At 38.3% G+C, this 13,970-nt stretch overlaps 1 protein-coding gene across 1 annotated transcript; it reads left to right on the top strand.

Moving 5' to 3' along the window:
- Positions 1 to 10,406: 10,406 nt before the first annotated feature.
- On the top strand, positions 10,407 to 13,601 carry LOC143609702 (succinate dehydrogenase subunit 6, mitochondrial-like). Its single transcript, XM_077084385.1, has 3 exons — positions 10,407 to 10,611; positions 11,794 to 11,896; positions 13,364 to 13,601. The coding sequence occupies exons 1-3, from the start codon at positions 10,441 to 10,443 to the stop codon at positions 13,516 to 13,518; spliced, it is 429 nt and encodes a 142-aa protein (XP_076940500.1). The 5' UTR covers positions 10,407 to 10,440; the 3' UTR covers positions 13,519 to 13,601.
- Positions 13,602 to 13,970: the final 369 nt, after the last annotated feature.

Genomic DNA, 13,970 nt, shown 5'->3' with positions numbered 1-13,970 from the left:
TATTGTGCTTTTACCCTTGTTTTACACTTGATTTTCTCTCTAATTTAATCTCAACATTCAATTCTCAAATGAATGAACAAGATTATTTCATATCATTCCTACAAAAACTAATTTTCTTATTATAACTCAATCCTTGTTTTGAAATAAATATTAGAGCAGTAGAGATCAATGTCTACTCGATAAAACTATACCCTCAACTAATTTGGGGAGAAGAAAAAAAATACTATAGATGGTAAATGAAACCAAACTTGACAGGTTAACTCAAAACAATCGTGATGAGTAATGAGACAGGCATTTGGGTATGTGAGATTGGACATAAGATTAGTTTTATAGTTTTTTTTAGGTGTTAAACGTGAATGGTGTTAAATGGTACTCGAGTTGATTACTAGAAACAGAAACATATATACCTGGTTACTCAGATAATAAACAATTAGAAACTTTTTATTTTTTTCTCGGGTAATGAAGCAATATACTAATCCACTCAAATTTCGTTTTTACTATTCTAATTTTCCGGGAAAATGAAGTTATATAAGAATTAAAATATGAAAGAAAATGTTTTTGAAAATCCCAACGATTAACAGTCTAATCGCATACCATATACCCAACATATAGTTACCTAGCAAATACTCGACGAGTAATTACCCGACATGTATCGTGCGGAATAAGGAATGCAATTTTACAGATAGTATTAAGACTGAAATTACCAACACTCGTCCGAAAACCATTCTTTTCCTTCAGTAGATACGAGGATCAAACTTTAAAGGGTCACAAAAGTCATGGTCAACGTTATAACACAATGTACGTCTTTTCTTGTATGTGATAGCTTTCTTGCATGTATTGTACTTTACGATTCTCAAAGCAAATTGCTATGATTGTATTCTATTATGTTATCGATTAATAGCAGAGAAAATAAGTTTTTTTTTATTAATATAACATTTTATTAACTAGTTACAGTGGCGGATCCAGAAATATTCGCTACGGGGGGCACAAAACTGATAGGGTGAAGAAACGGGTCGGGTCACAGGGCCGACAAATCGTTCTAGAGGCCGAGAGTAATGAACTTTCGGGGCGCATGAGAGCGTAAATGAGCCTCCCTTAAAGTTAAATAACATATTTTAACTATATATATAAGTTGCATTTTGGACAAATATGTAGTTAGTTATATACATGATAATTGCATGTGCTCTAGTTGTATGCATTTTTAGAAAACAAATGAAAATAGTTATATAAATAATATTGAATGAAATATAAGTAGTGTCAAACAAATAAAATAATCATCATCATCATCATCGTACTCAGTATATCTTACCAATAGCAATGCTATGGTAGGGTCTGAGGAAGGTAAGATGTAGACAGCCTTACCTCTATCCCATAGGGATAGAGAGGCTGCTTCCGGTGAGACCCCCGGCTCGATAGTTGTTTTGCATCAAGCCTTGGACATAAGGCCCATAGCACTCAATCATCGGGACACCGGCTGATCGGTGCATGTGCCCTTGTCTTTCGGCTATCAACGCCACCACATGATGCCTGATTAACCTTCCGCCACTTTTAACGTTATTTTCACGAGATTAGTAAAATAACGTCAAAATTAGTTATTTTACTAATCTCGTGAAAATAACGTTAAAATAAAATAATAAAATAATCAAATAATTTTAACGTAATTCGTAAACTGAAATTAAATTTTGTGAACTCATAAATTCATGGATAATAAAAGCTTTTATATAATACTTTTATTAGTTAACAATTTTATTTAATAATGACCAAATTTTATAGTTACTAATGTGTCAAAAAAAAGGCTTGGGTGAATTTTGGGTGGGGCAGGAGAGAGTCAGTTTATGAATATTTTACACAATAACCCAAAAGTCATAAATATTCATCTTCTTCATTCCCTCACATGCAATTCTTTTTTAAAAAACATCGAACTGTCTACAATCGGTGGTCGGAAAATCACTCCATTCTTTATCTTTTTAATTACCGACGGTTGGCACTAACCGATAGTTGACGGTGGGCATTGGCCGAATGTTTACTAATTATATACGAAGGTGTACCTGCAAATATGACACTCCGCCAGCTGGACGGTGGTCATCGGCCCACCGTCGTAAAGCCCTAGATCCGCCCCTGACTAGTTACATGAATATAGACTTCTGACTTATCAAGTATATTGATTAGATATGTTGCAAACATTTTCATATATCATTTTGTTTAATGATATATAGAGGAATGTGTTGCAAACCAAGTCGAAGGAAGCTGTTAGTTTAACGATTTTAAAGATTTTATTTATCATTGTAGTCGACTAGTCGTGGCAAGAACAAAACTATAGGGGCTTTTAAGCAAGAAAAGATAAAGACAAAGTTGTTAAAAAAATAAATATAAAAAAATTTCGTCGCCTGAGTGATTCGAACTCTCGCGGGGAAACCCCATGTAAAGTAGCAGGCACACGCCTTAACCACTCGGCCAAAGCGACTTTTCGTTTTCTTGTTGAACTTTTATATTATGAACATTTTACGTACGCATCTTGTTTACAACTAACAGATTCAAGATCCAAGTATATCACAAATTTAAACAATATAAATTTTCGTTTTTTCCCTATAAATGGATGATATATTATAAGAGCTATTCAAAGTTTTATTCCATCTAGCTAAGAGTGTAAACGATTCGAGTTGTTTGTCAGCTATTCAAGATCAACTCGTTAAAAGCTCAAAGGAAGATAAGCATAAACACGCTCAAGCTGACTCAAACATATAGGCTCATTTAATAACTGAATTCAAGTATAGTCTGATTAGTTTAACCAATCCTCTTACAGTTTGTATGATATAACTCATGATCACATAAAACTAGTTAAGATGCAATTCTTTAAGTTAAACGAGCAAAACTCGAGTTTAGTGAAGCTAAACCCCATTTATACCCCATAAGGAAAACACATATGATCTGCATTTATAAATTTACTAACTTGTTTTCAAAATAATAATGGAGGCACAAACGGCCAGATAATAATAATAATGTCATAGGTGCTTGTGCGACTCGTAGCCGAACCTGCAAAAACATATCAACTAAAAGTGGATGTATTACAAGGTTCCCATCCTCGGGCCAATTATGAGGTGTGCCCAACCTATGCTGGCGCGTGGCCGTTTGGGATATTATTAGGCTCCTGACCTTTATGTTTGGCGTGGGGCCATGTGGGATATTATTAGGCTCCCGACCTTTATGTTTGGCGCGTGGCCATGTGGGATATTATTAGGCTCCCGACCTTTATGTTTGGCGCGTGGCCTTATGGGTTTATGAGGATTCCCAACCTTTAAGTTTGGCGCGTAGCCGTATGGGTTTATAAGGATTCCCAACCTTTAAATATGGCGTGTAGCCGTATGGGTTTATGAGGATTCCCAACCTTTAAGTTTGGCGCATGGCCGTATGGGTTTATAAGGATTCCCAACCTATATATTCGGATGTCTTCCATCCTTAGGCGAATTATGAGGTGTGCATAACCTAATATTCGGCGCGTAGCCGAGTGGGTTTATTAGGATTCCCAACCTATATATTCGGATGTCTTCCATCCTTAGGCGAATTATGAGGTGTGCCCAACCTAATGTTCGACGCATAGCCGAGCGGGTTTATTAGGATTCCCAACCTTTAAGTTTGGCGCGTAGCCATATATTTTGCATTAATATAAGCACTTTTTGTGCCATTTCATGCAAATCCTATATACTCATACATCAAGAAAACACCTTCATTCATCATACGAAAGACATCCAGATCGCTTCTTCAGTCCCCGATGATGGTGGTAGAGTGAATTTCATCCATGCGGAAGCGTGACGAGCCCCGGTAGTAACCCGCAAAAGTTGTTTACGGACGCGGAATGGCGCGAATCAACCCGCTATGGAACTCTCTCGTGATCTGCGGGAGCCAGAAATGACCCGCGATACATCCATGATGGCTGAAGTTAACTTGTGGGAGTGCGCATGCGGCTCTTTATGGTTGCTAGTTGATCCTCGTGAGTGCCCAGATGACACGCCGTTAGTGTTTCATGGTGGCACTGTGCCGGGGCTGGAATATCTGAGCGCTTATGTCACCCGCGGGAGTTGAGCGCGCACGCATGGCGGAGAGTTGAGCGCGCATGCATGGCGAGAGTTGAGCGCGCACGCATGGCGGAGAGTTGAGCGCGCATGCATGGCGGCGAGTTGAGCGCGCATGCATGGCGGGGAGTTGCGCACAAGCATGGTAGAGGGTTGCGTGCACATGCATGGCGTTGGAGTCTTCTACATAAAACCAAAAGCATGGAGTCGTCTTTCGAACTCACATGGTGGTTTCCGCGGGCGCGCATGCATGGCTGCGGAGTGAGGATCCGCGGGCGCGCGTGCATGGCGGCAGAATGGTGACCCGCTGGCGAGCATGCATGGTGGCAGTCTTGATCCCGGCGGTGCGTACGTATGGTGGCGGAATGGTGATCCAAGGTCGCATATGCATGGCGGCGGAGTGGCGATCCGCGGGCGCGTATGCATAGCGGCAGAAAGTTGAGCACGCATGCATGTCGGGAGTTGAGCGCGCATGCATGGCGAAAGGTTGAGCGCGCATGCATGGAGTGTTGATCCGCGGCTGCATGCATGCATGGCGGGGTAGTGCATTATCCGCGGTCCGCGCATGCATGATGGTGGAATGCTCATCCGCGGGGACGCATGCATGCATCGTGGCGAAGTCTTCCACAGGTGGTGGAGTGTTGATCCGCGGCTGCACGCATGATGTATGAAGGCGTAGTGCACTATCAGCAGCGGCGCGCAAGCATGTCGGTGGAGTGCAACATGTGCATGGCGGCGGATTGTTCATCTGCGAAAGCGCACGCATGGCGGCGTAGAGTTGATCAGCGGGACACGCATGCATGCACGGTGACGTGATGATCCTTAGCTCGCATGCATGGTGACGTATTGTTGAAACCCATCGGTGCACATGAATGGTGGTCGGGTGCTTACCTGCGGAGCTTGCAGGTGACCCGCCTTGGTCAGAGTTTGTTATGTCGGAGCACGGCGCCCATGAATGGTGTCGTCTTCCAAGCTCATATTGTACTATTTTTGACCCGCATGGGGTCGTCTTCCAATCCGCATGGGGTTTTGATCCGCGGTGCGCATGCATGGCGGCGGAGCGGTTACTCGCGGGCGCGCATGCATTGAGGCGGAGTCTTCTGCGTAAAACCGAAGGCATGGAGTCGTCTTCCGACCCGCATGGTGGTTTCCGCGGGCGCGCATGCATGGCGACGGAGTGATGACTCGCGGGCGCGCATGCATCACGGCGGAGCATGGATATTTCCGCGGTGGTGGAGTTTTTCCGAGACTGTTAACTTTAGTTGCTCCGGTGGTGATGGAGGAGCACCGATATGCGTGTGTGGGGTACTCTTTTTTCATCACATAAAGGCAAAATTTTTTGGGGATGATTAAAAGCTGGAGTGTGTCATGCTTTCTTCAAATGAGTCATCCCGAATCATCATATTGTTGTATGAGAGTTAGAACCAGATCTGATTCCAGATCTGCGAAGAAATTAGAACCAGATCTGACCTCCGTCACTCCAGAAACACAGATCTGGACATGAAACCGAGAAGATTGAGGTGTGGTTCGTTGCCGGTCCCACGGATGGCGCCAATGAAGAAGCACGAAACGTACCAGGCATAGTTCGGATCGTCTTCTACGGGATGATGTAACCAAATCTCGCTCTCCTCCGCTCAGATCTGCAATGGTTTTTGGGGGTGTGGAGGTGACTGCTAAGAAATCTCGAGGATCTCTTGTTTACAGACACAAAAATGGTTATGGTGGTGGCTCTTATTGAGAACAACCCTTAATAAGGAGGTGGAGACCTCCTTATATAGGGAGCCTCATGGCCACCATTGGTACCCTAATGGGCCTAGCCCAGTTAGGGTTACCTCCACAAAACCCCCTCAGCCCAATAATATTGTATTAGTCCATATAATAAAATAAGCCAAACATAATAAATTAAGGTCGTAAGCCGGGTTTAGTACCATACCCCTACAAATTCCTAGATTTCGGGATTGAATTTAAAGAGACATTTGTTAGAAAGGTGGGGACGGGTCACTTAACCCGTTTCTGGCTAGACGCGTGGCTTGGAAAATTCACTTTGAAGGACACTTTCCCTAATCTTTATAAATTGGTGGTTGAGAAAACGTGCTTGGTTAGTGATTTGGTTTCCTCATTTGGTTATGGGCTAGTGTTTGCAGATATTGAAGGGTCTAAATCCAACTCATCTCCTGAGGAGTTGTCTGACTTAAATGATCTCAAGGATATGGTTACGTTGTTTTCATTAAACAAATGTAAGGAAGATGGGTGGCGTCGGACCGATGACTCTTCGGGCAAGTTTACGGTTTAAGCAATGAGGCGACTAATGACAGACTCTATTCATGGAGACGATGTTCAGATTTGCGGGTGGGAAACTTGGGTTCCAATCAAAATAAATTGTTTTGTCCGGAGGTTGCTAAAAAACAAAGATCCCGATCGCGCCCAACCTAATTGCTAGAGGGATGCCTTTGTTATCGAGCAATTGTCGGGTGTGTGCTTTGGAGGTTGAATCGACGGAACACGTTTTCTTGGATTGCACCCGGGCTAAAGCGATCTGGAGGTTAATCTCGCTTTGGTGCGGATGGGATTTTACTGGTCTAGATTCTTTTGAGCATCTTCTGGGTGTTATGGTGGATCTGCAAAGTAAGTCAAGAAGACGTTTATTGTTGGCGATTATTTACTCGACTTTGTGGTTCATTTGGAAACAACGGAACGAGAAGGTGTTTAAGGCTCATGCATTATCCATTGGCTTCACTGTTGAAAAAATTAAAAGAAGCCTATTTGGGTGGTTCAAACTTAGGTCCAAGCATAAGGAAGTTGATTGGAGTGTTTGGGCCGACTCCCCATTGTCTTGCATTACAGCTTAAGTGATGCCTCGTGTTCTTCACTGTTTTTTATTTTCAAAGTCTGTAACTTTTTTCTAGTTTTCTGCTGGAGACGTTTGCGCCTTTGTTTTAGTATAATTCTTCTCTTGCCGTGAAAAAAAAATAATCTATACTCTTGATATGTTGTGGATGTCATCCTCACAACAACACCATCCATAATCCATGCATACAATCTCACTTTTTGGTCTATAAATTAACTAGTTTTAGAACCCGTGTAATACACGGGATGATCCAAATATTTAACTTATAAATAAATTTTAACAATAATAAAAATGTATTACATCTATAGTTCTTATACTGTGTGTACAAAGAAGTTTAACATTTATTTAACCATTACGTACATGCTATGTATGTGACAAAATGTACCACATATAATAATTATGAACGAAACTTTGCATTTACAATTCACAAAATATTTGATGTCTAGATTAAAACCCGTGTATTACATAGGGTGGAAAATATCTATACATAACAATTCTTATATCTTCATGTTCATATACAAGTATACAACAAACAAAAGTTAAATGATCAAAAGTACAGTCATACACCATCCTAAAAGTAACATAACCATTAGATAAGCGTGTTCATTGGCTCACTTGTTAATTGGTACATACCTAAATATTATCCATTAGGGCTGTTCAAAAAACTCGTGGCTCGCAGCTCGCTCGAAACTCTCTCGAAAAAAGCTCGAAAAAAGCTCGATTCTAAATGAGCTCGACTAGACTCGGCTCGATTTCTAAACGAGCCGAGCTCGAGCCAGGGTCAGCTCGGCTCGTGGCTCGGTCTTGGCTCGACTCGTTAGCTCGGCTCGTTGGCTCGTTTAAATTAAACCCTAAATTTGATTATCTATATATAATAATATCATACCAAGAAATAAATAAATAAAAATTTGACATATATTACGTCACTCGATACCTAAAATCTTATAAAACAATAACGAAAATAAAACATATAAATTTATAAATTATGTAGTTTATAAATCTTATATAATATGTATGCTAAAATTATATTTTTTGTATTTTATATATCAAAATTTGTAAAATATAAAATAAAAAAATAATAAACAAAAAATAAAAAAATTTAAAAAATTAAAGGAGCCCGGCTCGACGAGCTCGAGCTCGGCTCGAGTTTTATACGAGCCGAGCTCGAGCTTGATTTTCCAGCTCGATAAAGAAAACGAGCCAGCTCGATTGAGTTCGAGCTCGAGCACACTCTGGCTCGACTCGACTCGGCTCGTTTACAGCCCTATTATCCATTGGTAATTTCAAGACCCTTGCTCGTTTAAGTGCTCCACTATTCTCTTGAACCCCAACAACCTAAAACATAATATGATTTCAAAATGAAAGTGAGTCTCGAGCTTACAAAATGAATCTTTTGTAAAATATGAGAAAATATTATAAAATGAGGGAAAGTTAGTTACCTAGCTCGTGTCTCGCAAGTAGAAGACATACTGCTCCTGTCTCGATTTTAATTAGTTTATCTTGAGATTGCTTCATTAAATCCTCCAATTTTAATCTGTTTAATAAAAACCCTCAATAACCAAAAACAAAAACAAAAAAAGTGAACAAATAAAATGGAACACTAAAACGCAAAGGCAAATTCATTAATTATGTGGGCAATTGGGCATTTAAATCAATGAAAAATAACACGAGAAATTAACCACAAAGATGATTAGAAATAAAAAAAACAAAACAAAAAATACAATGATAAGATGAGATTATGCATTCACACATCATGCTACTAAAAACTACATTTTTGCTCGAACGACCCATACCAAAAATCTACCTTCGACAGCTAATATGTTTCATTTTCTATTAATGTTCATGAATAAACTGAATATTGAATGCAATTACAACCAACTATTGATATTTAGCACCAAAAACTATTCATCTCAACATTTGTAGATTAAAGTACTAAGCCATAACAATTATTGCATAGTTATACATAAACAACTTCTCAACATTTCGCTATTAACTAATATGCAAAATCCAAAATTACCCTCACTTGCAACGTGATTGACCCGCTCAACCAATTTGAGATAAAAGACAACATGAATTGGCATATTCAGACATGACGTGATAACATAACAATGTTTTAAGTATACCAGCAGTGCTTGCATATTCTTCATTACTTTCTCTCACTTTGATTTCATCAAAAATGACAACAGAGTCAACATTATAAGTTTGTAAATCCTAGGATTGCCACAAGTAGACTCCATGTAGTTACTAAAAAGTTTGGTACTAAATAAGCTTGATGACATGGATTAAAACATGCAAGTAATCAGGTTTGTAACATTATTTTTTCTTTGAAAACCCATTATCCCTAATTCCAATAAAATATTATAAAATTCAAGACTTTCTGTCATAATTTATGAACATCTAACAAATTATTTCTAAAGCAAGAAATTTGGCATGTAAAAAAAAGATTATCGAATGTTGATAATACCTCAATGGCAAACATGGGAACAACAATATGCAAATCTTCTCCACCATAGTAATACAATGAGAGCTCTCAATATTTTGGCCCAGTAACTAGTAACTGACCCGTGGCTATGAAAATGGTTGAAAAAATATTAGAAACATGAGCATTAAACCCTCCAAGTAAACCCGCAACGTTTATAAGCAAGTTAAGCTCTATAACTGCAGCCACTGTATTTTTCAGTTTCACCACCTCTTCAGCAATAACAGCCTCACAAACAATCGACTTTCCACACCCTTCAATCCAATTCAGAGCTGCTGGTTTCTTATCTGATAAACACTATCCTCTTCAGATTTCATATTAAGTTTTGAGAGACAGAAACAAAGGAGGGTCTGTGGTGGTATACAATAACGGAGATGTGCATTGATAGCCTTTATAGTATAGAAATTATCCTACGTGGCAGTGATATGACCCGTATGATCATAGAGTCGTATGCTAAGGCAAATTGTGGTCAAACATGTTTTGATAGTCATATAAGGGTAAAATATAAATCGAATAGTATGAGGGCAAAATCAATGTGATATGGTGTAACAAACAAGCAAGTATAACTTTCTACATGTGTATTAACCATGGTATCATTCTACAAAACATCATAAAATCTTAAATCTATTACAACTTGTGAAATCCAAAAATACCCCTAAAGAAAGTAACCGGAAAACATAAATATCAAGCAAGTGGGGTTCGAATACGGGTGTAACTGTGTGAGCGATCCAAGCTGAGCCCGAGCTCAACTAGGCTCGGACCGACTGATTTATTATTATTATTATTATTAATTAATTAGTTTACATATGTTTATAAATATTTTTATATATTTAAAAAGAACCTTAAACATACCTAAACTCGACTCAAGCACATGTACTACGTTAAACGAGCCAAATACCCAAAACTCATTAAACCTCGACTCGGGTCGAAAGTTTCATTTCGAGCTTTTTATCAAACCGTGCACCGTTGTTCGAAGGCTCAGCAAAACACATAATTATTACTCCATTATTATTTCTATTGATTTCCTTTTAGATCGAGAAGCAATGGCGAGTGAAGAGCAATCGTTATTGCAAGGATTGAAAGACTTCTGGAGTGACAGATTCAGGATATTGGATAGTTATCATCCGTACATCCGCCGCGAAAGCCCTCTGACGTCATGGTCTGCCGCCGATGTCCACGAATTCATCGCTTCCGATCCCACTCACGGTCCAGTCGTATGACCAATCTTCCATCCCTATTATTATTATTATTATTATTATTATTTATTATTATGTTGACTGATGATTGGTTACTATTGGTTTACTAATCGAAGCTAGTTTTGAGTTATATAGTTACAACACTTTTATTGAGTGTAAACAAACCGACCCCGAGCTTGGCTTGTTTCTAGCTATTTTATAAAACCTGAGCTTGGCTCGTGAGTTGTTTTTCAAGCCCGCTTATTATTTACTAATTAACTTATTTTATATATTAAAAAAAAATCTTTAATGAGTCTAAGCTCCGCTTGAGTTCGTGGTAGTACCTTAAATGAGCCAAAGCTTGGCTCAAACTCAGTTGTGTAGTTTAAAATTAATACATAGAAGTCCAAAACAGGAAAAGCTTAAAAATACACAAGGCTCGACGAGCCTAAACGAGCTTTCCATACAAACCTCGAGCTCGGGAGATTTATTTGAGGCTCGGGCTCGGCTCCAGCTCGAAAAAAGCTTGGCTTGTTTTGAGCTTTTTATCTATCCGAGCTCTCGAGTAGCTCGCAAGCAACTTGGCTTATTTGCACCCCAAATTTAAAGTTGATGTGGTTTTGAATAGAAGTCAATACCTTGCAACTTTGTCTCCCAACATTTTCTTTGGTTATACAAGCAAAATGTTCATATACTAAAATTAGCACATGTTGCAAACTATAACAAATATCACAATCAAATATCGGTGGTGAAGCTCAAATGATCCAAACATTTTCATAAAACATGAAAAGTATGAACTCACTCGAAAATGCTTCTTAAATCAATCACTCTCGAGAAACATTTAGGATCTACATAATACATATTTAAAATCATATTTGGATAAAAAACGAACTTATGAATATATAAGGAGACTCGAACATAAACCATATATACAAAGTCTAACATCTGAATCCAGTGAAGAAATGTTCTATGGTTTTTTTTTGAAAAGAACATGTGATTTAAAAAAAACATATTAACAAAGCCTCCATTGTTGAGTTTTTGTGTCGAAAACTTCTGTTCTAAATCCGTGACAATGAATCATGATATCTCTAGATCTTAGTAAAACACCCATATAGATGATATATCATAACGCTTTCTGTAATGGTGACAGTATGATTGATTTTCTTTCTGTGACTACTTTATCATACTTTTTAATGTATGAAATGATTTTTCTATTTTCAGCTGAAAAAGACCCCTGACGCTGTGAAGTTTCTGGCTGTTGGAGGCGTAGTTGGAGCCGTGTCAACCGCCGCCTTTGCGTGGAAATATTCCAAAAGTCCCCATGGTAAGCATTTGCTATTCCGCATTTGGTGTCATAATGTCAATTCAGTTACAAATTACTCGTACCCAGAAGCCATAGTTATTAAAAGCCCTCACTTCTTGCTCCTAGGCCCATTTTTCAGGCGAGGCTCAATAAATGTGCTTCTAGTTCCTATGCGAGCGCTTTGGCATTGTCTATCCCAAGAACATGAGAACATAAAAGCCAAGCAAAAGAAGCGCAAGGGTTGCTATTGTAACTTAGGTCTAGGAGAAGTCAAGAGGCATTATATTGATACATTTTGTTATTCAAGTTGTAGAATTACATTTGAATTTTGACTATTTTAGAACTTTTGGTACTAATTAGATGATATTAAATGTTATATAATAGCTTTTGTTTATTTTATTTGAAGAATAGTATATTTTTTCATGTACAAAATATATTTTTAATTTTTATTTAAGTGCGCTTATTTTATCTCAAGCCCTCACTCTTTTTGCGTCTTGTGCCTATGCGCCTTGAGTGCGCCTAACGCATTTGATAACTATTCCAGAAGCATCTAAACATTTGATGTTAATCTGAGTATTTTAGACCCATTTTATCTGTTTTTCGTTGGAAAACAACAGTTCCTTTGAATTTTCATAAAGCGTAGGGGTGTAACAAACTTTATACTAGGTGCAAAATAGAAACCAACTTATAGTTCATTAACTACTTTAACAACCAAGTTTCATTCCATTATCTATTATTGAGGCTTTTAATTCGGCTCATGTTCAGGTCTGCCCCAATAATTCCGTATCACTTTCCTGTCAACCACTCAACCTAATTTGTCTTCTGCTCGTTTTGTGTCGCTTAATTCATGTTATGTTCGGGGTGTGTTTCATGTCGGCCCGTTTTTTGACATAGTTAGTTTGCGTTTTTGATTCATCGGTCTGACTTAGGTTCTTTGGTTTTCAATTTTTGGCTAGCCAAGTCAAACATTGATCAAGAATTCAAGATCAAAACTTGACCAAATTGAACACCAGACAAAACATACAGAGAGAGATACATGCATTCGTGCGTTCGTCTGTCAGTCCATCAGTCAGTCAGTGCGTGCTTCCTTTTTTTTCCCCGACTTGAACATATAGGCTTTTTTTTCCCACTTCAACATATTTATAGCAAATTGGATCACAAGTTTCATTGTGTTGACTACATATATGTAAATGAGCAATACAAGGTCTGGTCTTCAAATGCGATTTTAACCATTTAGCTTTGATGATTTTCTGGCCTTCATTAGGTTGTTTTCATAATTCTAAATACTATTTCACATTATAAACGGGTCAAAGATACGGGTACACATTTTTTAACCCAACTTAGTTTCTGTCGGATTTGTGTCTTGTTTGGGCTGTTTCATGAATCAGTAGCCTTATCGATTATGTCAACAAAAAAGGTATTCGACTAGCAACAAGCTGTTTGTTTTGCCAGTTTTCACTCTGCTGACTTGACATTTTATTTTTGCAGGTGCTGCACTTTCATTGGGAGCAGGAGCAGTGTTTGGAATGAGTTTCGGTCAAGAAATTGCAAATCATTCACTTCAACTTTACAAGTTGGACACCATGGCTGCCCAGGTTAAGTTCATGGAATGGTGGCAGAAGAAGACTCAGGGACACTTTTAAAATCGGTGTCGTTTTATTAAACTTTAATGTTTTCATCTTTAAAATAAACCTAAGCCTTGATAATTCAAGGTTGGAATTTTATCAAAAAGAATTAGATAAGTTGCACATTTCTTCTGTTGAATAGTAGTGTTGTATTTATGCTATGCTTATTATTTTTCAATAATGTTTGCTCAAGTGTTATTTATAGTATTAATCTTGGATGTAAACTTACACACACAACTTGATCTTCTCTACGAAATATCAACCTTCCTACAACCCAAAACTTACGTGTGCACGTCCTATGCGAAATTATACATAGTTGGATCTAGGCGCATCATGCTTTATAATTTCTTGCAATGGCATATAAGTTTCTTTTAATTGTTTTATAAGTTTTGTCTAGATTCATTTTCCCTACAAAAGTTTTATAATTCTTATTTGAATCTTAAAATCTAGGCTTCACTAGTAGATATATC

The sequence above is a fragment of the Bidens hawaiensis genome, unplaced genomic scaffold (genome assembly GCF_021521415.1).
Source record: "Bidens hawaiensis isolate Kalapana, Puna unplaced genomic scaffold, B.hawaiensis_p1.1 tig00009342_1, whole genome shotgun sequence".
In the NCBI taxonomy this organism is placed as follows: Eukaryota; Viridiplantae; Streptophyta; class Magnoliopsida; order Asterales; family Asteraceae; genus Bidens; species Bidens hawaiensis.
The sequence above is the reverse complement of the archived record's forward strand: the minus strand, read 5'-3'. Positions and strand labels throughout refer to the sequence as shown.